The 23,722-nt window shown below is 38.6% G+C and overlaps 2 protein-coding genes across 2 annotated transcripts; both read right to left on the bottom strand.

The window, feature by feature from the left end:
• Nucleotides 1–416: 416 nt before the first annotated feature.
• On the bottom strand, nt 417–1,112 carry LOC133792625 (glutathione S-transferase T3-like). Its single transcript, XM_062230532.1, has 2 exons — nt 993–1,112; nt 417–890 (listed from the first exon to the last, which is right to left on the bottom strand). The coding sequence occupies exons 1-2, from the start codon at nt 1,110–1,112 to the stop codon at nt 417–419; spliced, it is 594 nt and encodes a 197-aa protein (XP_062086516.1).
• Nucleotides 1,113–2,757: 1,645 nt separating this feature from the next.
• Nucleotides 2,758–4,828, bottom strand: LOC133789182 (F-box/LRR-repeat protein At3g26922-like). The gene is made up of 3 exons (XM_062226941.1): nt 4,669–4,828; nt 3,223–4,485; nt 2,758–3,084 (listed from the first exon to the last, which is right to left on the bottom strand). The coding sequence occupies exons 2-3, from the start codon at nt 4,453–4,455 to the stop codon at nt 2,908–2,910; spliced, it is 1,410 nt and encodes a 469-aa protein (XP_062082925.1). The 5' UTR covers nt 4,456–4,485; nt 4,669–4,828; the 3' UTR covers nt 2,758–2,907.
• Nucleotides 4,829–23,722: the final 18,894 nt, after the last annotated feature.

The raw sequence follows: 23,722 nt of genomic DNA, 5'->3' as shown, positions 1-23,722 counted from the left end.
AAAGGAAGATTGAAATTTGGTATTTATAGACATGGTGACATATATATGTAGCCGTTAAAATAAAAGATAATTTATTTAAATAAAATACATAATAATGCGGTTGATAAAAGTACAATTTGGTATTTATAGACATGGTGACATATATATGTAGCCGTTAAAATAAAAGATAATTTATTTAAATAAAATACATAATAATGCGGTTGATAAAAATACATATCAATTACAACTTCAGGATATTATTCTTAATATAAGTACACAAGTTTTCATGATCTTTCTTTTGCTCATGAGTCATATGCGACGTGTCCATGATGAGATAATCCATGTATTTTGTCATCCTATTATCTTCTGCCTCTTTCTCCTTTATCGCTACCAATTTCTCCAATGCAGATGATTTCCGTTCACTAATCTCTATAAATCTAGTATGTGTCTTTTTTTTCCTTCCCTTTTCTCTTTGCTGCCTTTTGGCCAGTAGGGCGCACTTTACGTACTTCATCATCCTTGATGTCTACATTGGAAGAAGAAGTAAATGCCCCTGATTCTGGCACCTTTGTTCTCTTACAACCTTTTGGTTGGTACATTGTATTCCATTTCGGCTCATCCTTTAGCAATCTCCAACAGTCCACAAGCAGAAAATTTGAGTTGCTATTTTCAGATTTGTACAATTGATGTGCATTCTCAAGAATTTGCTCATCAGACCAACCACTGTGATGTGCATGTTGTACTCGTTTATAACACCCATTGAAACGCGCTAGCTTTTGATTCATCTTGTTCCAATGATCTTTGCATTGTCTTCCAGTTCTTGCTTGCTCGCCTTTTTGGTTGGTGTTGTAGTAGTTTGTGATTTGAGCCCAGAAATGTGCAGAAGTTTGGTCATTCCCCATAATGGCATCCTTAGATGTATTAAGCCATCCACTTATCAGAAGTATAGTGGCTTCCTTGCTCCATTTGACTTTACCTTTATGCCTTTATTCTTCTTCATTGTGTAGAACTACATTTTCCAACCCTTCAACACCATGTTCAGGTTGAGTTTCTGAGACAGATGTCGATGATGTTTCACGATTCAAATCAATACTAGATTTTTCCATACTTGGCCTGTAATTTCTTGAAACCATTTCGGGTTGGTGTATGGAAGGCATATGAAAGGCATATGGTAGTGAATTTGGTTGTGTGAAGAATGGAGCTTGTTGGAGCGTCTCAAAAGAGCCAAAATTTTGGAAAGGGTAAGAGGATATGGGATAATTTTGAGAATTTGGAAAACTTTGATTAAATTGAGAATATTGAAAATTTGGATTTTGGGGATTAGTAGAATGAGTATTTTGAAAATTTTGATTGAAATGAGAATATTGAAAATTTGAATTTTGGGGGTTGGTATGTGGAGAATATGATGAATTTTGAAAAATTTGAGAATATTGAAAATTTGGATTTTGGGTGTTGGTATTTGGAGAATTTTGGGAATACATTGGTAAGAAAAGAAATTTTGTGATATTGATAATTTGGAAGAATAATGTATGAAATGGTGTGAAAATTGAATGAAATAGATAAGTATTTATAGAAGAATTTTTTTTAATAGATTGTGTGCTAACAATAATAAAAACAGTAATAATTTAGACTATTTTTTTACATTAACGGTAATAATAATTGTCTGATAGCTGTATTTTACATATATATATGCATAATTTTTATAAAAAAAAAAAGATAGCAACTGTTGCCGCTGTCAGGCAACGGCTGCTTCAAATTTGAAAAGTAATCCCTCTCTCTAATGCTAAGCTATCATCCATTCCCGTAGCCTGTCAGTAAGCCACTACTTTAACCACATGCAGTGGAGTTGCTCTACGACTTTATGATCAATTTAAAGGTTAGAATTTTCTTGTTCCCTCTTAATAATTTATATTCTTCCTGCAGTCTTTGACTATTTGTACTAAAAGCAGAGATTAGTTTACTTAATCGATCAATTATTACGCTTAAAGAGTAGATATGATTTTCACATTTTAAATATTATGAGTTATAGTTTCAACTATTCGTACTTATAGCTCAATACTTAATTAAGGATGTATCTCTTATCATTTCATAATTAATCTTTAGATTTTCACATTGTCTTCACAAGAATTCCTTTTATGCAGAAAGATTTGTCATTTGTGAACTACATGACATTACTATTAATAATTCATTTGCCATTATTAAGATAAACATTATAATATTTTTGTGAAGATGAGGTTTATCAGTTGGCTTCATTCTTTTCTTTAGTTTTTGCCTCATACTAAAGTTTTCATCAAAAGGCAGAAAAATGAGCGAGTGAGATTCCTCTCAGATGAGAAACATTACTTTTGGTTTTGGGGAATACCAAAAAAATCAAGTGTCTGTTTTTGTATTGTGTGTCAAATTGTTGGGTTATGTAATGTCTTATACAAACTAATTACAAGTTAAAACTACAAATTCTTCTTGAGAATTTATATTAGGGAATATTTGTAGTGTATAGTACAGAATAGCAATTTGTCAGTTAGAACTCTCCCTCTCATTTTTTTTAAATAAATAAACTTATGATGAGTTTCACACCATAATTGACTTCTTGATGTTTTTCATTTGCTCTGCAAAAGCAACAGTTAATGGATTATGGCTTTAAAAGCATACATCAAGTTCATAACACAGTGAAGGTGCTAGGATGTCGAGTTTGTAGATTTGTAAGAATTGCAACAACATGTATAAAAATAAATCTACAACATTAATATATAGAACAATATCAGCTAGTTCAAACGAAAATACAAGGAAAGATTTAAATCATTCTTATGCAAAGTAGTCAAATTTATTACAAAGCTACTCCAAAAAGAACTAAAGTACCCTTTCGCAAAGAAAACTAATAACAGACAGCCATCCTTACTCATAATCAGCTGTTACAATATTGTGAAGCAACTAAAATATGACTTTTTCATTAATAGATAATGTTTCTAAAGAAGGTGAAATCCACAACAAGGCATCCTTCAACTCTGACTCTCTCTCAGGCTTACAATCAGTAATAACTTTGAGATGCTTCCAATTAAGCAAGGGATAACGACATATGTTCTTCAAGTTTTCGGGCCACATGAGAGCCTTCATGCGTATAAAGATTTACAAAAACAAATAAAAATTAAATATTGTTTATAGATTTATAATATAAACTTGAAATAACAGCACAGAATCAAATAAAAGAAATAAAAAATAATGATAGAGCACAAGTAATGAACATACCTTATATGTGTGAACATGCAGGGTCACAATATTCCAAGAGCAATTGAGTTTCACAAGAAAATTCATCATATTGGTAAACCATTTTATGTCATAGTTCAACTTCTTGTCATGAATTACAATTTTTCCATCCAAAGTATTAGATGACTCTATTGATATGCTACAACCAATATGACCTTTATAACAAAAGTATTCTAGTCTTGGAGCTGATACAATTGTAACATGGATCAATCCACAAGAGCGGCACATTCTCTCAAAACTCAAACTTTTCAAGTGTTGACACGAGATTTTAAGATGGTCTAATAATGGACTGCAGTCGCTGAAAGTCAAATTCTCAAGAAGAGGAATATTAGAAATAAGAACTTCTAATGATGGCCTATTAGCTTCACAGAGAGCTAATGAGAGAGTTCTAATCTTCTTGCAAGAAGAGATATTTAACTTTTCCAAAAAAAAATCATCTAGTACCAAAGATTCGAGATTAATGGCTTCAACTTGCAATTCATAAGAACTGTCTACAAGTGAAAGTTCCATGAACTTGAGACTCGAGCTTTGTAATCGGAACTGATCATTAATACACAAGAACTCATAATCAATTAAGCACAATTTCTCAAGAGAAGGACAACCCAACAAAAACTTAAACACCACATCATCCTTTGCAGTATCAGATTGGTTAATTTCTTCCAATGACAAAGTTTTCAAAGATGGAAAATTAAATGAAAAAGAACTACCATCCAACTCTACCCCATTCAACTCCAAAATAGTCAAATATCTTGCATTGTCTAATATTTTAGGTAAGCAGTAGAAGAACAAACAACCCTTCTCTTCACATATGCTAAGATTTATTTCCCTAACCTTACTCTCAACTGCAAAAGCTAACGATTTATCTAGAAGACCAGCCTTACTTCTTTGATAACCACCATTCATGTAAAGCTTAAAACTAGTAACGACAGAATCCTCGATCAAATTCATACCTTTCTTGCGATGTTCGAAGTAATTGTCCACACAATTATAGAACTTTTCAACACCATCAGAATTAGTCTTTGAGAAAAAGATTGTGGGAACTGAGTACCAAAAGAGTTTCCAACGCTTTGAAAGAAGGCATGTCCGAACCACATCTTGAGTTGGGAGAAATGACAGGATGTGAATGATCACCGCATCAGGAAGTTTCGAAATTCTGTCATTATCGCCCATTGATGATCTTCTTTTCACTCTCTTCTTCATGCCCTTATTATCCATTAGTTGAAAACGATCAGAGTGGACTGCGGACTGTAGAAAAACACAAAATAAACATAAAAACCAGTGCAATAGTCATCGATCAATTTCTTTTTCCATAATAATAATCATAATGATCATAGATGTTGAAATTTTCAATTATTTACGAAAATTGATGATTCGGAAAGTAAATTTGAGCGTATAAACAGAAGTAGAACGTGATTGGTTGATACTTACATGATGATGATGATTGTTGCTGTGAAAAAGAATCGAAATTTAGGGCTTGGCTAAGTGGAGAGGGACTCGGAGGGAAGAGCTGTATGCAATGAATTTCAATGAATAATTTTTCATTGACCCTTGAAATGGTGTGAGTAATAATAACTCTTAATGTTTGAGTGCACATTTCACTGCCCATGAGAAAGTGATATTTGTATTTTTTTTTAGGGGTTATATTATTTTCGAACTTATATTTTGTTTTATTTTTTAGGGGTTATATTATTTTGGAAATATACTTATTTGGTACTTTGTGTTTTTGCAAAGTATCATTTTGGTACCTCTGTTTTCAATAATGTTCATATGGTATCCTGTATTTTAAAATCGTACATATTTGGTACCCTAAACTCATATTTGATAGATAAAATTTTGTTAATATGATCAAACTGTCATCAGTTATATGTAATTATGTAATTAAATTTAAATTTGTAACTTACATAATTGACAGTAGTTTGATTAAATTGATAAAATTGTATCTATTAAATCTGAGTTTAGGGTACCAAATATGTACGATTTTAAAATACAGGATATCATATGAGCATTATTGAAAATAGAGGGTACCAAAATGATACTTTGCAAAAATATAGGGTACCAAATGAGTATATTCCCAATTATTTTCGAACTTATATTTTGTTTTATTATATTTCTAAATTTTGTGTTTTGTAAAATAGATCAAATAAATTTATGGACCCAATTTTGATCAAAGTTTTTTGAATTGAAATCATAAATGATTTACTAAACTAACAACTCAAAATAAAAGTATAATCATTTTGTCTGACAACTGTGTTATTATATTTAATATTTTGTTTATTAAAATTGAGTTTAAGAATTTTTTGTTACCATTTTATAAAACATAATGTGCAAAAAGTAAATTTGTAAAACACAAGATCCAAACAATTATTGTGATAAAACACATAGTACAAAATAGTATAATCCATATTTTTTTACAAAGAAAATTATATTTGTTTTAAAACTATGTATGTTTTAAACCAGCAAAAAAAAACTTATTTCTCTTAATAAAATATAACATTAAATATAAAATATATGTCTAATTAATTATTATTTTTAATTTTTTCCATATTTATCACTCTCTTATTGACCATGTTTTATTCTTATTTATATAAAACTCTTAAAATATCTCATAATTTTCCAGTAAAAATCAAATTTGGTTTTTTTTATTCATAATTTTTGTGTGTTAATGGTTAGTAATAGGTTTTATTACCGTTGGAGAAAAAAGTCTTAGAGATATAAAAATGTTTCCTTATAATTTATTAATTAAGGACATTGATTTATAATTAATGATTTTTTTAATTTTAGGAACACCAGATTTTTACGTAAAAAAAGATATTTTAATTTGTACAGTAAAGAAAAGTTTAAGTTTACTATTTGATTGACAAACTAATAAATTATCAAAGATCATATATTAGGAGATACCACTTTTATAGGTTGTATTGTATGTTACATAATTTGAAATTAATATTTGTAGAGAAGTATAAATACAAATATGATACTGTTTCCTTATATACCAAAAATATTATGACTTATTACCAAAATTATATATAATTATGAATTTCAATATAATGTTTTAATTTTGTATATCATAATTTCTAAGGGTATTTGCGGCATAAATATTTAATGTTTTCAGTTTTATATACTTATATATCACATTTTTTTGATGGGTTAAATAGCAAACGTTATGATTTTGGTAATTCTGTCACTACCTAATAGTTATTTAAAAATAATTAAACTTATTTTTAAATTTAATTAAATTAATTTTTATAATTTTTTTGATAAATTTTAATTTTTATAATTTAAAACATATTTTTAATTATTTTTCTGATTTTAAATAATGTTGAAATTATTTTAAAAAAAAAACTAATATGAAATTTACTAATGAAATCATAACACCTGGCATTCAAATCAAGCTATAATAGTATTTAACGGAGTGATAGCGACGGAATTGCCCAAATCATAATGTTTGGTATTTAATCCGTCGAAAAAAAAATATGGTATATAAGTATATAAAATTGAAAACATACCCCTAATTTCTATATTTATATAAATATTTTCTTACCCATTATCATTTCAGTTAGATAATAATTTCTTACACTTATTTCTCCTCTTTATTCTTAAGATAATTTCGTTCCTTTATAATCCTTCTTATCAATTAAGAATTAAATTGGATTAATTTAGAATCGATCATTTTTTATAATATGTTGTATAATAATTAAAAGGAATTTATATATTTGGTCATTTTATGTAATACCGTACTACCTTAGAGTCGTTACTAAGTGAAGTTAAAATGTGCAATCAACTCACTAAACGATGTTTTTAAAACAAAAGTGTGATTAAGTGAAAGTCTAGGCTGTAATCTTTAAAAAGGTACTCTATATCACTAAAAGTTTAAAAGTTTAACATACGAGATCCCAGAACTCAGTTTATAAAATATTTACAATCCAAAGCAAGTTTATAAGTAATTAACCATCAAAGCTAGGGTTTATACAACCATTCCTCAAAAATATCCCCAACCAAAGCAGTCGGGCAGGCCGAACATGTACGCGCCGCCCCCACGCTCTCCGTACTCATGGCTGGATGACTTTCTCTTTGCCCTTACCTGCAACACAGAGCACCCGTGAGCCGAAGCCCAGCAAGAAAACTCAAACAGTACATAACACATGCATAATATACAGTTACTACAGCAGACAACTCATATCTAGTCAAACAGTCCACAAAATCTAACACATATACGGCCTTGCCGTCCCAGAAGCATTACCAAAGCCTGGGATCTCGACCCACACCGTATGGATAACCCATGTATCCACTGGGGTCTCACCCTAGCCATGAGCACTCCATGTGCTAAGTGGTGTTCCCGGCCCCACTGCCGTTCTCGGCCTTTCGCCGTTCCCGGCCCTTCGCCGTTCATTCAGCTATTTCCACATTTAGCATTCTCAAATAACAATCAAATATATAATCATTCATGTAATGCTACATCCTAGCAATAATACAATCTAGGGCCGCACCCTGCAACAAAACTAAGGGGCCAAGCCCTGCTCTACGGGTGCTACAGTTTTCTTACCTGTATCCCGAGCTTTCCGATGCACCAAGATCACAAGCAAGGTCCTCTATCCCGAGCTCCTCCGAAAACCTAGTCACAACACATATGAAACACCCTTTAATTCTAACCAATCCAAAACCACTTCCCGGGGCCAATCCCACACTCTCGGAACTCCCAAATCCCTAAAACAATACATCGAAGACATCCCCCGAACCCCCGGAGCAAAGGCTCAAAATTGCAAAATCTTGTGTTCTGAAAATGGCCTAGCGCCGCGGGGCTGCCCTAGAGGGCCGCAGCGCCCAGCAAGTCAGAGAGCTTCCTCTGCCCAGACACAACCTCATGCCGCGGCGCCCAAGAACAGGGCTGCGGTGCTCCTTCGCGAACCCAGAAATCTGGGATTTTCCCCTGCATTTCCCCGAGCCAAAACCACTCCAAATCATCCCAAACTCATACCTAAGCCCCAAAACCAATTCAAAACCCCATATAGACCATTCAACAACCTATAAACATTATAATCTAGCTCAATTACACAATCACTCCCAAAATTCATACTTGAGTTTCAGATTTCAGAAATTCAAACCATAACTCCTAAAACCTAAACCAAAGCTTGAAAAGTATAAATCATGCCTGTAACATCTCAAACCCAACCAGATACAAAACTCAAACATGATAAATTCTTACCTCAGTCAAAAACCCAGCTTGAATTCTCCTCGACTCTAGCTTCAAGGCACCTTCCTTTTGATTAGCCCAACTCTGAATTCCATACAAAACCAGCCACCATCCTCTTTCAATTTCTTGCTTATTCTCTAAAAACCAGACTTGAAACTTAAACAAAACAGGGACAAATCCTTACCTCTGAATAATCTTGGCTTATGCTCAACTTAGTTGCCTTGAACCACCAAAGACTCTCCTCCTAGGTCTCCCAACTTCAGCCTTCCTCTTCTTCTCTTTTCTTCTGGATTTTCCCCAAATTTCAGCATAAACCCAATTGCCCAAGTGAGAATAACGTGAATTGATCTTTCCCTCAGCTGAAGGTTCTTTATCTTGCTAAATTACTATCCTATATTCCCATAGTTATCCTCTCCTGACTAAACCTCAAGGGCACTCTTGTCCTTTCACCTATATTGCAATTCTACCATTCCTTTCATCCAAACTTGTTACTCCCAACGGTTACTAATGGTTACCCAGGTTACTCAATCATCAACAACCATTAACTCACAAGAACCCAATTACAACATCCCCAAAATACCCCTAGGCTCCTCCCGAGCCGGGTATAAAATCCCGTTGTGACTTTTGAGTTATCTAGTTCTCTAGGACCGTCTTGGCACGTTCATCACAACAATATCACCACATCCACGTGGTACAAATCACAGAATATAATTATCACATTTATGCCCTCAATGGGCTATAATTACCAATTTACCCCTACCATGCAAACGGGGCCCACATGCATATTTTATACTACCTAAACATGCATTCTAATCACATATTCATTTAAATTCACATATTATCACATTAATTCACTTATTGCCCTCCAGGCACGCTAATCAAGGTCCTAAACCTTATTAGCAACTTAGGGTGTTACAATTATCCCCTCCTTACAAGAATTTCGTCCTCGAAATTACATGAATAACTCGGGATGCCGCTCCCGCATCTCGGACTCAAGCTCCCACGTCGCCTCCTCAACCTTGCTGTTCCTCCACAACACTTTAACCAAGGCGATAGTCTTGCTCCGCAAGACTTTGTCCTTTCTATCAAGCATCTGAACAGGCTTCTCCTCGTATGACAAATCCTGATCCAACTCCAAATTCTCATAGCTCAACACATGGGTAGTATATGATACATATTTCTGAAGCATAGACACATGAAACACATCGTGAACCCCTGATAGAGCTGGAGGCATCGCTAACATGTAAGCTACCTCACCAACTCGTTCCAGAACCTCAAAGGGGCCAAAAAACCTGGGACTCAGCTTGCCCCGAACACCGAATCGTTTCACTCCTCTCAGGGGTGAAACCCTGAGGAACACATGATCACCAACCTGAAACTCCACACTCCTGCGTCTCAGATCCGAGTAACTCTTCTGACGACTCTAGGAGGCGAGCATACGAGCTCTAATCTTCTCAATTGCCTCATTGGTCCTCTGAACCATTTCAGGACCTAGATATCTTCTCTCCCCTGTCTCATCCCAGTGTATCGGTGACCTGCACTTTCTCCCATACAGCATCTCATACGGAGCCACTCCGATAGTCGCTTAATAGCTATTGTTATACGAGAACTCAATCAATGGGAGATACTTACTCCAAGATCCCCCAAAATCTAACACACAGGCTCGAAGCATGTCTTCCAGTATCTGAATTGTCCTCTCAGACTGCCCATCTGTCTGAGGATGGTAAGCGGTACTGAACCGTAGCTGTGTGCCCATTGCCTTCTGCAGGCTCTCCCAAAACTTGGAGGTGAAGGTGGGGTCTCTGTCGGATACTATCGACCTCGGAGCCCCATGAAGTCGAATAATTTCCTTCACATAAAGCTCAGCATACTACTCCATAGTATAGGTTGTTCTCACAGGTAAAAAGTGGGCAGACTTGGTATACCTGTCTACAATCACCCACACCGAATCATGCTGACCCACGGTCTTCGGTAATCCAACCACAAAGTCCATCGCAATATCCTTCCATTTCCACTCAGGAATCCCTAGAGGCTGCACTAACCCTGCTGGCCTCTGATGTTCAGCCTTAATCTGCTGACAAGTTAAGCACCTTGCCACATAGTCCACCACATCCCTCTTCATGCCTGACCACCAGTACAAAACTTTCAAATCTTGGTACATCTTCGTAGTACTTGGGTGTAAAGAGTAGGGAGTGGTGTGAGCCTCATCTAGAATCTCTCGTCGAATATCTGGATCAATCGGAACACAAATCCGGTCTTTGTACCTCAACAGACCCATCTCTGAGATAGAGAAGTCCTTAATCGCTCCAGCTTGGACATTCTCCCTACGCTCAACTAACTGGGGATCCTTTCCCTGTGCTTCCTTAATCCTCTCAAGGACCGTTGATTGAAGAGTTATGTTAGCTAACTTACCAACCACTAACTCTATACCTGCTCTGGCCATCTCCTCAGCCAGCCTGTCTGATATCTGCCTCGAACTATACAACTGACCTGGGCCCTTCCGGCTCAATGCATCAGCCACAACATTAGCCTTCCCAGGATGATACAGAATGTCACAATCGTAATCCTTTACCAACTCTAGCCACCTCCTTTGGTGCATATTCAGATCTTTCTGGGTAAAGAAATACTTTAGACTCTTGTGATCAGTGTATATCTCGCACTTTTCACCATACAGATAATGCCTCCATACCTTAAGCGCGAATACCACTGCAGCCAACTCCAGGTCATGTGTAGGATACCTCTGCTCGTACTCCTTTAACTGCCTTGATGCATAAGCTATTACTTTCCCAGCTTGCATCAACACACATCCCAAACCCTGTCTAGAAGCGTCACAATAAACCACGAACTTCTCATTATCTGTCGGCAGGCTCAACACTGGTGCAGTAATCAACCGCTGCTTTAGCTCTTTAAAGCTATTCTCACACTGATCTGTCCACACATACTTAGTCTTCTTTCTTGTTAACTTTGTCAATGGAGTAGCAATTCTAGAGAACCCCTTTACAAACTGTCGGTAGTACCCTGCTAACCCGAGAAAACTTCTGACTTCAGGAACACTGCTCGGTCTAGGCCAATCTCTTACTGCGTCTATTTTTCTTGGGTCAACCAGTATCCCCTCCTTACTAACGATATGGCCCAGAAATGTAACTTGTGGTAACCAGAACTCACACTTGCTAAACTTCGCATATAGCTTATGCTCTCTCAATCGCTGCAATACCAGGCGCAGATGATGCTCATGCTCTGTCTTTGATCGGGAGTATACTAGTATATCGTCGATAAACATAATCACAAACTTATCCAGGTAGTCCTTAAAGATTCTATTCATCATATCCATGAAAGTTGCTGGGGCATTGGTTAATCCAAAGGACATCACCAGAAATTCATAATGCCCGTACCTTGTCCGAAAAGTTGTCTTCGGTATGTCCTCCTCTTTAATTCTCAACTGATGATAGCCTAACCGAAGATCAATCTTTGAAAACACCGTACTCCCTTGAAGCTGATCAAACAGATCATCAATCCTAGGCAGTGGATATTTGTTCTTAATGGTCAGCTTATTCAACTCCCTGTAGTCAATGCACATCCTAAGCGACCCATCCTTCTTCTTAACAAATAGCACTGGAGCACCCCATGGTGAGAAACTCGGTCTGATGAACCCCAAATCCAACAATTCCTGTAGCTGGATCTTATATTCCTTTAACTCCGCTGGAGCCATTCTATAGGGTGCCCTGGAAACTGGCTCCACCCCCGGTGCCAACTCTATGACGAACTCAATCTCCCGCTGTGGCGGCCACCCCGGTAAGTCTGCTGGAAATAAGTCTGGAAACTCACATACCATTCTGGTTTCATTCGGTCCCACTGCCACCACCTTAGAAGTATCTACAACACTCGCTAGGAATCCTATGCAACCTTCCTGCATCAGGTCCCTAGCTTTTAGTGCTGAAATCACAGGCACTCGCGGTCCATTTACCGTCCCCACAAACATGAAAGGCACCTCACCTTCCGGTTCAAAAGTCACCATATGCCGCTTGCAATCAATCGTTGCTCCATATCTCATTAACCAATCCATTCATAGTATCATATCAAAATCATCCATATCTAGTTCAACCAGATCAACAAACAGTTCCCTACCATCTATCTCTACTCGTAACGCTCTAACCCATCTCCTAGAGACTACCAATTCTCCTGTTGGCAACAAAGTCTGAAAATTCCTAGCATACACAGTACTAGGTCTACAAAGCTGGTCTATCACCCTAGCAGATACAAATGAGTGGGTAGCCCCTGAATCAATCAATGCAGTATACAAAGAACCAATGCTAGAGATCTGACCTGTCACAACTGAGGGACTAGCCTCTGCCTCAGTCTGAGTCAAAGCGAATACCCTGGCGGGAGCAAGACTATCTCCCTGCTTTGGCTCTTCCTTCTTAACTTGTGGGCAGTCTTTCTTTAAATGGTTGGCACTCCCACAGACAAAACATGCCTTAACCCAGCACTCACCCTGATGTCGTCGCTTGCATCGGGGACACACTGGAAAACTCCTCTAGTTGTCACCACTGCCCTGACGGCCACCAACAGAACCCCGCACTCTCCTATCAAAACTAGGAGGAGTAAATGAATCTGGAGCCCTTCTTTTCTGCTCACTGGGGCCACTGCCCCGACTAGACCCAACAAAAGGAGGCACCGTCCTCCTGGCATCGCGCCTAACAGCGCTATCCTTCCATATCTGATCCTTAGCCCTCTCAGTAGTAAGGGCCTTATCTACTGCTTGTGCATAAGTAGTAGTCTCTGGAACCAATGTAATATTCACATCACGGGCAATCATCACAGTCAATCCCCGTATAAATCTGTCTCTCCTGGCGACATCTGTCGGCACTAGGTCTGGCGCAAACTTTGCCAGTCTGTCAAATCTCAAGGCGTACTCGGTAATTGACAACCTATTATGAGTGAGGTTGATAAACTCATCAACCTTTGCAGCTCGGACTGCTATACTATAGTATTTCTCATTGAAGACACTCTTAAATTCTTCCCATGTCATGTCTGCAACATTTCTTCGCTGTCTCACCACATCCCACCAGATGCGGGCATCGTCCCTGAACATATAGCTAGAACAAGCTATCCTTTCACTTCCTTCGACCCTCATAAAGTCCAAGAACAAAGAAATCATGTTCATCCACTGCTCTGCCCGCAGTGGGTCCGACCCACCCTCAAAGGTAGGAGGTTGCTGCTTCCTGAATCTTTCGTACAGGGGTTCCCACCTGTTCTCAGTCACAGGCTGAACCGGCACTGGCGGCACATTCTGCTGTATCGGCAAACCTGCAACATGTGGAGGGGCCTGTTGTCTCATCTGACGGAGTTCTTCCTCTGTTCTCTGCAGTCTAGCCTCCATCTCGGCCAATATTTGTTGTCAGTTCTGTGGGGCAGGTGGAGGGTCTTAATCCTGATTGTCATCCTCGGCCCGATTGCCGCGGAGTCTGGACGATTGCCGAGGCGTTACAACTATATGCCTGCAATCAGTGACACCGCTTATCAGGCATGACAACAAAATCCAATTGCACCTCCCATTCTCACCAATCAACAAAAATTCACAATCCAAAGGTAATACAAACAGCATATAACACACAACGGGCCTTGCCCTGGCATCATGCATATGTTATTTCACTTAACATGCTCTTTATAAACTAAGCAAGCAAACAGGTCAACCAAGCACATATTCAAGCATAATAATCAACCATACCAATCAACCCTGAGTCGAGCTTTTCAATGGCAGCGTGCGTACATGTTCAGTTAGTCTCTAGAACCAATAAACCTTGGCTCGCTCTGATACCAAGTTGTAACGCCCTACTACCTTAGATTCGTTACTAAGTGAAGTTAAAATGTGCAATCAACTCGCTAAACGAGGTTTTTAAAACAAAAGTGTGATTAAGTGAAAGTCTAGGCTGTAATCTTTCAAAAGGTACTCTATATCACTAAAAGTTCAAAAGTTTAACATACGGGACCCCAGAACTCAATTTATAAAATATTTACAATCCAAAGCAAGTTTATAAGTAATTAACCATCAAAACTAGGGTTTATACAACCATTCCTCAAAAATATCCCCAACCAAAGCAGTCAGGCAGGCCGAACATGTACGCGCCGCCCCCACGCTCTCCGTACTCATGGCTGGATGACTTTCTCTTTGCCCTTACCTGCAACACAGAGGACCCGTGAGCCAAAGCCCAGCAAGAAAACTCAAACAGTACATAAAACATGCATAATATACAGTTACTACAGCAGACAGCTCATATCTAGTCAGACAGTCCACAAAATCTAACACATATACGGCCTTGTCGTCCCAGAAGCGTTACCAAAGCCTGGGATCTCGGTCCACACCGTATGGATAATCCATGTATCCACTGGGGTCTCACCCTAGCCATGAGCACTCCATGTGCTAAGTGGTGTTCCCGGCCCCACTGCCGTTCTCGGCCTTTCGCCGTTCCCGGCCCTTCGCCGTTCATTCAGCTATTTCCACATTTAGCATTCTCAAATAACAATCAAATATATAATCATTCATGTAATGCTACATCCTAGCAATAATACAATCTAGGGCCGCACCCTACAACAAAACTAAGGGGCCAAGCCCTGCTCTACGGGTGCTACAGTTTTCTTACCTGTATCCCGAGCTTTCCGATGCACCAAGATCACAAGCACGGTCCTCTATCCCGATCCCCTCCGAAAACCTAGTCACAACACATATGAAACACCCTTTAATTCTAACCAATCCAAAACCACTTCCCGGGGCCAATCCCACACTCTCGGAACTCCCAAATCCCTAAAACAATACATCGAAGACATCCCCCGAACCCCCGGAGCAAAGGCTCAAAATTGCAAAATTTTGTGTTCTGAAAATGTCCTAGCGCCGCGGGGCTGCCCTAGAGGGCCGCAGCGCCCAGCAAGTCAGAGAGCTTCCTCTACCCAGACACAGCCTCGTGCCGCGGCGCCCAAGAACAGAGCCGTGGTGCTCCTTCGCAAACCCAGAAATCTGGGTTTTTCCCCTGCATTTCCCCGAGCCAAAACCACTCCCAATCATCCCAAACTCATACCTAAGCCCCAAAACCAATTCAAAACCCCATATAGACCATTCAACAACCTATAAACATTATAATCTAGCTCAATTACACAATCACTCCCAAAATTCATACTTGAGTTTCAGATTTCAGAAATTCAAACCATAACTCCTAAAACCTAAACCAAAGCTTGAAAAGTATAAACCATGCCTCTAACATCTCAAACCCAACCAGATACAAAACTCAAACATGATAAATTCTTACCTCAGTCAAAAACCCAGCTTGAATTCTCCTCGACTCTAGCTTCAAGTCACCTTCCTTTTGATTAGCCCAACTCTGAATTCCATACAAAACCAGCCACCATCCTCTTTCAATTTCTTGCTTATTCTCTAAAAACCAGACTTGAAACTTAAACAAAACAAGGACAAATCCTTACCTCTGAATAATCTTGGCTTATGCTCAACTTAGTTGCCTTGAACCACCAAAGACTCTCCTCCTAGGTCTCCCAACTTCAGCCTTCCTCTTCTTCTCTTTTCTTCTGGATTTTCCCCAAATTTCAGCATAAACCCAATTGCCCAAGTGAGAATAACATGAATTGATCTTTCCCTCAATTGAAGGTTCTTTTTCTTGCTAAATTACTATCCTATCTTCCCATAGTTATCCTCTCCTAACTAAACCTCAAGGGCACTCTTGTCCTTTCACCTATATTGCAATTCTACCACTCCTTTCATCCAAACTTGTTACTCCCAGTGGTTACTAATGGTTACCCATGTTACTCAATCACCAATAACCATTAACTCACAAGAACCCAATTACAACATCCCCAAAATACCCCTAGGCTCCTCCCGAGCCGGGTATAAAATCCCGTTGCGATTTTTGAGTTATCTAGCTCTCTAGGACCGTCTTGGCACGTGCATCACACCAATATCACCACATCCATGTGGTACAAATCACAGAATATAATTATCACATTTATGCCCTCAACGGGCTAAAATTACCAATTTACCCCTACCATGCAAACAGGGCCCACATGCATATTTATACTACCTAAATATGCATTCTAATCACACATTCATTTAAATTCACATATTATCACATTAATTCACTTATTGACCTCCAGGCACGCTAATCAAGGTCCTAAACCTTATTAGCAACTTAGGGTGTTACATTTTATGTCTTTCCTATTTATCACATTTTAATTATAATAAATATTAAAGTTTTAAATAGAATTTTCACTTTATTTTTTAAATTAAATTAATTAAAGTATCATACTTTATTCACTTTAATATAATTTTAATTATTTTTTACCATTAATATTTGAGGAGTGCTAGCAATACTCATTTCCCTATTCTCTTTTACACTTTTTTTTTTACAAGTGTCATTCTTTGATGAGTGTTTATTTGTACATAATAATTAGTCATTATATTATGGTACCTTGGCAAAATGACCAATTTTTTAAAGTTATTTTGCACTCTAACTTAATTTTGATAAGAGAATTGTTAAAGGGCATCACTGGTGCCCAATACCACAAGGAGGTGACATACTGTTATTGGTGCAATCCAATATCAAGTCTCACATATTTGAATTTAATAAATATTATGGGGTATCGATAATCAACCATGGGTGTCACCTCATGTGGTGTTAGGCACCTTAAAGTGTCAAAATAACAACACTCTTTTGATAGGGAAATTTGTATTTTTATGCTTAATGAGGGGTTCTAAGTAAAAAAAATGCTAGGCATTTAAATCATTTAAAAAAAAAACGTCAATTCTTTTGACAATACCCAAAATACCTATCTCATAATTTTTCTCATCTACTTTCTCTTCTCTCTTCCCTCTCTCTCTCTTCCTCAACCCATTCCTCTCAACTCTCTCTATAAAAAAAAATTCACGGGTAAGGTAAAATATAATAAAATTCAATGTAACGGCAAGTATTCCTCACTTAGGACACTAAAATACTACATTTCGAACAAATCTGGGAATGGTTTTTGAGTTTTTTTGCGATTTTTCCAGATCTAAAACTTTGAAATCTATAGAAAATCGACGTGGTTCGATGGTGACTCGATGGACATTCGATGGTGTTCGATGCGATTATTGCAAGATACGTAATTTATCACTTGAGTGTCCGTTTGGAGTGATTTTTTTATTTTTTGTAGTTTTTCAAGAACTACACGTTTGAAATGTGTATATACACATTTAGGAAATGTAAATTTTGAAATAAATGCAAAACACAATAAATATACTTTTGTACCATTTTGTAAAAAAATATCAAAAGTAGGTCAGAATGCAAAATCACGTAAAAAATAGGTCATTCTCACAAATTTCTCTTATATTATACTTTTATTACATTTAGGCCACTCTAACTAAGTCACTCCACTAATTTTTTTACTTAGGAGAGTGAAAATTAGAAGAAACAATTAATCATGTAAAAAAAACACAATAAATATTTAGAAGCTTTTTATTATTATTATATAGCAAAGTAATTACTTAAATTGTATCAGAAAACAAATAAAATATACAATATAATAAAAATAAAAATAAGATAAAATAGCATAACTTATTTATAATTGTAAATAGTTATATTTGATAAATTTGTTATTATTAATCTTCATGTTTAGAGAAAGTAGTGCAAGAAAGAAACTTAAAAAGATAAACTGATAAAAAAAAGGTAGGTAACTATTTGGTACCATGTGTTTTTACAAAATATCATATTGGTACCATGTGTTTACAAATAATGTTCATTTGGTATCCTGCATTTTGAAATTGTACATATTTGGTACCCTGCATTTTAAAGTAGTACATATTTTGTACCCTGTATTTTAAAATTGTACATATTTGGTACCCTAAACTCAAATTTAATTAATAAAATTTTACCAATATTTAATCAAATTACTCTCAATTATACAGCTACAAATTATATATAATTGCTGACAGTTTAGTCATATTGACAAAATTTTATCAATTAGGATACCAAATATCTATGTTTTCAAAATACGGGGTATCATATGAGCATTATTGAAAACAGAGGATACCAGAACAATACTTTGCAAAAACTAAAGGTACCAAATTAGTAAATTCCCTAAAAAAAATGATATAGCAGCAGATAGACTTATCAATGTCAAAGTTAATACTATAAATAAACAAAATAAAAGATGGCACAAAGATAAATAAATAGCATGTCTTATCTCAATAATATATATATATATAAAAGGAATACTTATTGATTAGTGCTCAAAAATATCATTTTATTAATCTTAAAGTGTAAAATTAATTGAGTTTTAATTAATATTTTCACAGATTTATTGTCATATATTTTATATTTGAAAATACTAATTTTAATTTAATTTGTGTTTAATTTTCAGGAAATAAAATATATTTTTGACACAAAGAAAAAGAAAGGAGAATTAAATAATTAAAATTGAAGAAATCACGAAGAAAATGATATTTTTGAAGATGAAATGGCCCAAAACTAGGCCCAAAATAGAGCCCAAACCCAAGCAAGGGTTGCTCCTAACGCTGCCACATGGCAACCTGCCATTCATCCACTCCAGCTTGATGCCAGCCGAGCCGAGCTGAGCCGTTCCACTAGCTTGCGACACGTGTCCAACCAGCAGCCTGACGAAGCCGCCGAGCCGCATGCCAGCCGAGCCGAGCCGCTGACAGTCGCACCTGCCACGTGACGCTGACGCGCCTGCCACGACTGACGCCTCCAGCCCAACATCCAACCATAGCTCGCCACGCGTCCCTCTCGTCAGTCCCTGCTCCCCATGAACCCGACCAGCCGCCTGCCACAATCAGTCTCTGTCTCCCACGGCTCAACACATTTTCCCCACTTCCACCAGCTTTTTATGCCACTTTCCCACTATTTTGTACACGGTTTTGCACGTTTTTGGGTCCTATTTACACTATAAATAGAGTACCAAATGGGGTAAAATTTCATCAGATTGTGAAGTGAGAGTAGAGAGTATTGGAGAGAAAAATACTTGTTTTTCATATTTTTCTTTTACATTTTTGTGAGTGAAAACAATGCCTATTTTAGGCTAAATTTTCTTGTGGAAAGGCTAGAGTGAAGTTCATATTTACATTATAATTTTAATATATTGATTCTTTATTTTGTTCTTCATTTCTATATATTTGTTACAATTAAATTTATTTTCTTCTAAATTTATTATTATCTTTTACATAAGTCTAGTCATGCTCTTCTTATGTAATTTAGGTTTTTAATTTAATTTAGAATATTTGTTATATTATATGCTTTTTACTGCATTCTGCCATTGGTATTTTGTCGCTCTAAAGTATATAATATGATAGGTTTTTAAAATTAGAAGTTAGTATAATCTAATTAAAGAACATATTTTAAGGTGAGCTTTATTATATATATTTTCCAACTATAATTAATGGTGTAGAATTATAGTTGAGTAGTGTTGACGCGGTTATTCGCCAACAGGTAATTAAGGGAAGAAGAGAAAGGGATTAGTGCTGAAAGTAGAACCGTCACAGATATGAAATCTTAGAGAGTGAACTAGGTGACTCGAGACACGTTTTTAAGTGGTTCAAAGGTTAAAATTCTTCTACTCCACTAGTCAATATTATTGATCTCTTCTGGGTATTTGGTTACAAAGTATATATCTCTCCCTCGATCACGGGAGGAGGGACGTCTTGATCTACCCGAGGCCCGGGCTGATTGGCTGGGACTTCTGGAGTTGGTCGACCCGCTGGGACCCTGTTTCGTGAATATTGCGCCAAGGGGCCTGCTCGGATGAGAGTCTCGATTTCATCTTTTAGATGCCTGCAATCGTCGGTATTGTGGCCGACGTCGTTATGGAAACGGCAGAACTTTGAAGTATCTATCTTTCCCTTGTGGTGTTTCAGTGGCTCTGGCCTCTTCCAGGGGACCCGAGCAGCGTTGGCCAGGAAAATATTTTCCCTGGACTGGGTGAGCTCGGTATATGTTGTGAACACGGGCTTGAATTTATCCACAGACTTATTCTTCTTTTGGCCGTGATGGCTGTTTTCCCCATTCCCCTTTCTTTTGCCACCACCTGGCTGGTTGTTCTGCGCGTCGCCGGGGATTGCCACCGCGATCTCCGTCCCTGCTCCAGCGGGCTTCTCGGGAACCTGGCTGGTCCCCGCGGCTGAAGCTTCAGCTTCTTCTAAGTTTATCCATTATTGGGCTCTGTTAAGGAATTCGTTAACCGAGCCGACTCCCTTTCTATGAATATCTTTCCACAGGTCTCCTCCGACCAGGATTCCGGTTCTCATGGCCATGAGCTTAGAGCTATCATCAGCGTCCCAGGCTCGAGCAGCGACATTTGCGAATCTGCTCAAGTAGGCTTTTAGCGTTTCACCGGGCTGCTGTCTCACGTTAGCTAGGGAGTCTGCCTGGATTCGGGTGGCCTGGGAGGCGCGGAATGCCCTTTTGAAGTCAGCTGAAAAAGTCTTCCAGGAGTTGATTGACTGCCTTTTACTCTGCTTGAACCACTGCCTGGCAGGTCCGATCAGTGTGGAAGGGAAGATCAAGCAACGCAGCTCCGGGCCAATGTTATGAGCCATCATTAGGGTGTTGAACATCCCCAAATGATCCGACGGGTCCCCGTCCCCGTTGAACTTTGACAAATGGGGCATACGGAAACCAGACGGGTAGGCCGTCGCTGCTATATTAGGGGCGAAGAGTTCCATTTCGTCGCCCGAATCATACTCGTCTTTTTCTTTTTCTGTTAGGAGCTTTCTCATCAGCTCCTCCATCTGAGTTAGGTGCTCGAGGGTTTTGTCCTGAGATCCTGGGTTATTCCGGGGCTGTTCCACAACTCCGGACCCATTGTACATATTAGGTGGGTTGTTGCCCCTCCTATCTTGAGATAGGTTATTTGGGACATTCCCTCCGTTACGTACTTCGGATCGGACTCCCGCCGAGCGGGCCTGCCTACCATCTCTGGTTCGATCGTCTCTGTGAGAGTTGAGGTGATCTCGGAGGTCGCCTCCCTGTGTAGTCTGGTGACTTTGTGCCGAACTCAGTCGGTGACGCAGGTTTCCTCCCGAGAGATCACTCCGGCGACTATCGGTCCAGTGGCTCCGGCTGGATAGGCTTGGAGTGCGTCTTTGGCGGTTACGATCTGATCCTTCCCCTGGCACCCTGCTGCGCCAGGAAGGCCCAGCCGACGGCGGGTCTCTCCTACTACTCCCGTAGGCTGGGATGTCCCGAATGGGCTGCGGAGATGGGTATCTGATTGGAGAAGGAGGATGCCTGACTGGGGTGGCGATCCTAGTTCCGTTCGGACGGATCAAATTTGGCGGGGACCTTTCGGCCCTGCCAGCTTGCTGGTCCTGCGCAAGGCGAGCTAGACGAGGCGCAGGACGGTCTTCTGGGACGGGCTGGCACTGCTGGCCTGCCCCGGATCTCCTTCGGGAGTTTCCTCGAGCTCGCCTGGGCGCCCTCGAGGAAGGTTGAGAGCTAGGGGTTGACGTCCTAACCGAACGGTTGTATTGCTGTTGTCCGACCCTAGGCATTTCCCTGAAGTTTTCCTCTTGATGGTGTGATGAGGGGGTGGAGTTGGCTGCATGAGGCCTATCTGAACGGCTATGTCTGGACCGATTACTCCGGCGAGACTTAGGAGTCTCACCTTGCCTCTCTCTCCAACGTTAACGTTGGTTGTGAGAGGGGGTAGTCGGGCCAGAATATCCTGGATTTGCCGACCGGCTGTTGCTAACTAGCTCCCCAGTTGAGCATTCTCCATCTCCACCGCAGTATAATAACACGGGTTCGGATTAGGTGGCCGGGGTGCTGAGCTACCAGTGTCAGCCTGGCCCGCCGGCTACTTTCCTGGCCTCTGCTGGACTTCTGGAATTTGCTCATCAGGGATGGCAACATGGTGGGCCTCCTGCCCATCATGCTGTTCTGTTTCGTTGCCATGCCTAGATCGAGTGGTCACCATAGTTGGATGTTTGTGGTAGCACTAATCGAACTTGCTCTCAATGAAAGCACCAAACTGTTGACGCGGTTCTTCGCCAACAGGTAATTAAGGGAAGAAGAGAAAGGGATTAGTGCTGAAAGTAGAACCGTCACAGATATGAAATCTTAGAGAGTGAACTAGGTGACTCAGGACACATTTTTAAGTGGTTCAAAGGTTAAAATCCTTCTACTCAACTAGTCAATATTATTGATCTCTTCTGGGTATTTGGTTACAAAGTATATATCTCTCCAGAGACTATTTTTTCCAACCTCTATCAACTCCCAGGGTCCCCATATTTATAGGAGAAGGCACCTGGAAGTTGGTAGGGAGGTCATCCCGTGACCTTACCATTTGTCGTATCAACTCTGTAACATTTATGATTAATTCCTAAATCTGACACATAAGTGTGGTCTAATCAGTATGTAAGGAGATAATGGGCCGCACGGCCCAACCCAGCTGTGGGTGTCTGAATGCGCACGTTCCTGTTGCGTGTCCGAGAAGTCAGGGGGATATCGGACACGTGATGTCAGATATATGCACGTTTATCTTGCGTGTGTTGACTTTACAAAGGGTCAGCGATCCATGGCCAGCTCGTGCCACGAGCTGCTTCCCTGAACCGGCCTTCGGCCTCAAGGATTCCTTCCCCCAGCCTTGGCGAGTTCTTGAGGATACCTCGAGCTGAGTGGATACGACCCGGAAAACAAGATCTCCGACTTGGGGGAGTTTACGGACTAACCTTGATTAGTCTGAGGCTCGACCTGCTAATCAGCCCTTGGGAAAACCAGGGTGTACAAGTAGAATGAATCAATTTTATTAAAATATATATATGTTTGCATGAATGAAACTTATGCCTTCCATACTTTCTTTCTGATTCTAATTCCTCGATTTTATTCATTTAATGTTTATATTCTTTTTCAAATTTACATTTTTCCAAAGTTTATTATTTTTAATTTACTAATCTTTCTTTTAATTTTGTATTTTACCTCTCTGTGGATACGACATAGCCTGATTACTACTGCGACCGCTTAGGAGTTATTGGACGATATCACTTATCAATGATTATTACCCATGGATGATTATCATAAATCACTAAACAAGTTTTTGAGGAGAAATGATTATAATGATGATAAAAATAAATAAATAATATATATAAAATCAATAATTTCAAATTTTTTAGAATAATTAGACAATAAACATTAGTTAGAAAGATAATTGTCACATTAATTCCAAAATATTTTTTTTCTTATGGAATGGATAAAAGGAATGAATCAAGAATGAAAAAGAAATAAATAATGAATTTTAAATAAG

This window comes from Humulus lupulus, chromosome 7 (genome assembly GCF_963169125.1).
Source record: "Humulus lupulus chromosome 7, drHumLupu1.1, whole genome shotgun sequence".
NCBI classification, from domain to species: Eukaryota; Viridiplantae; Streptophyta; class Magnoliopsida; order Rosales; family Cannabaceae; genus Humulus; species Humulus lupulus.
Note: the sequence above shows the minus strand (reverse complement) of the source record. Positions and strands in the feature narration are given on the sequence as shown.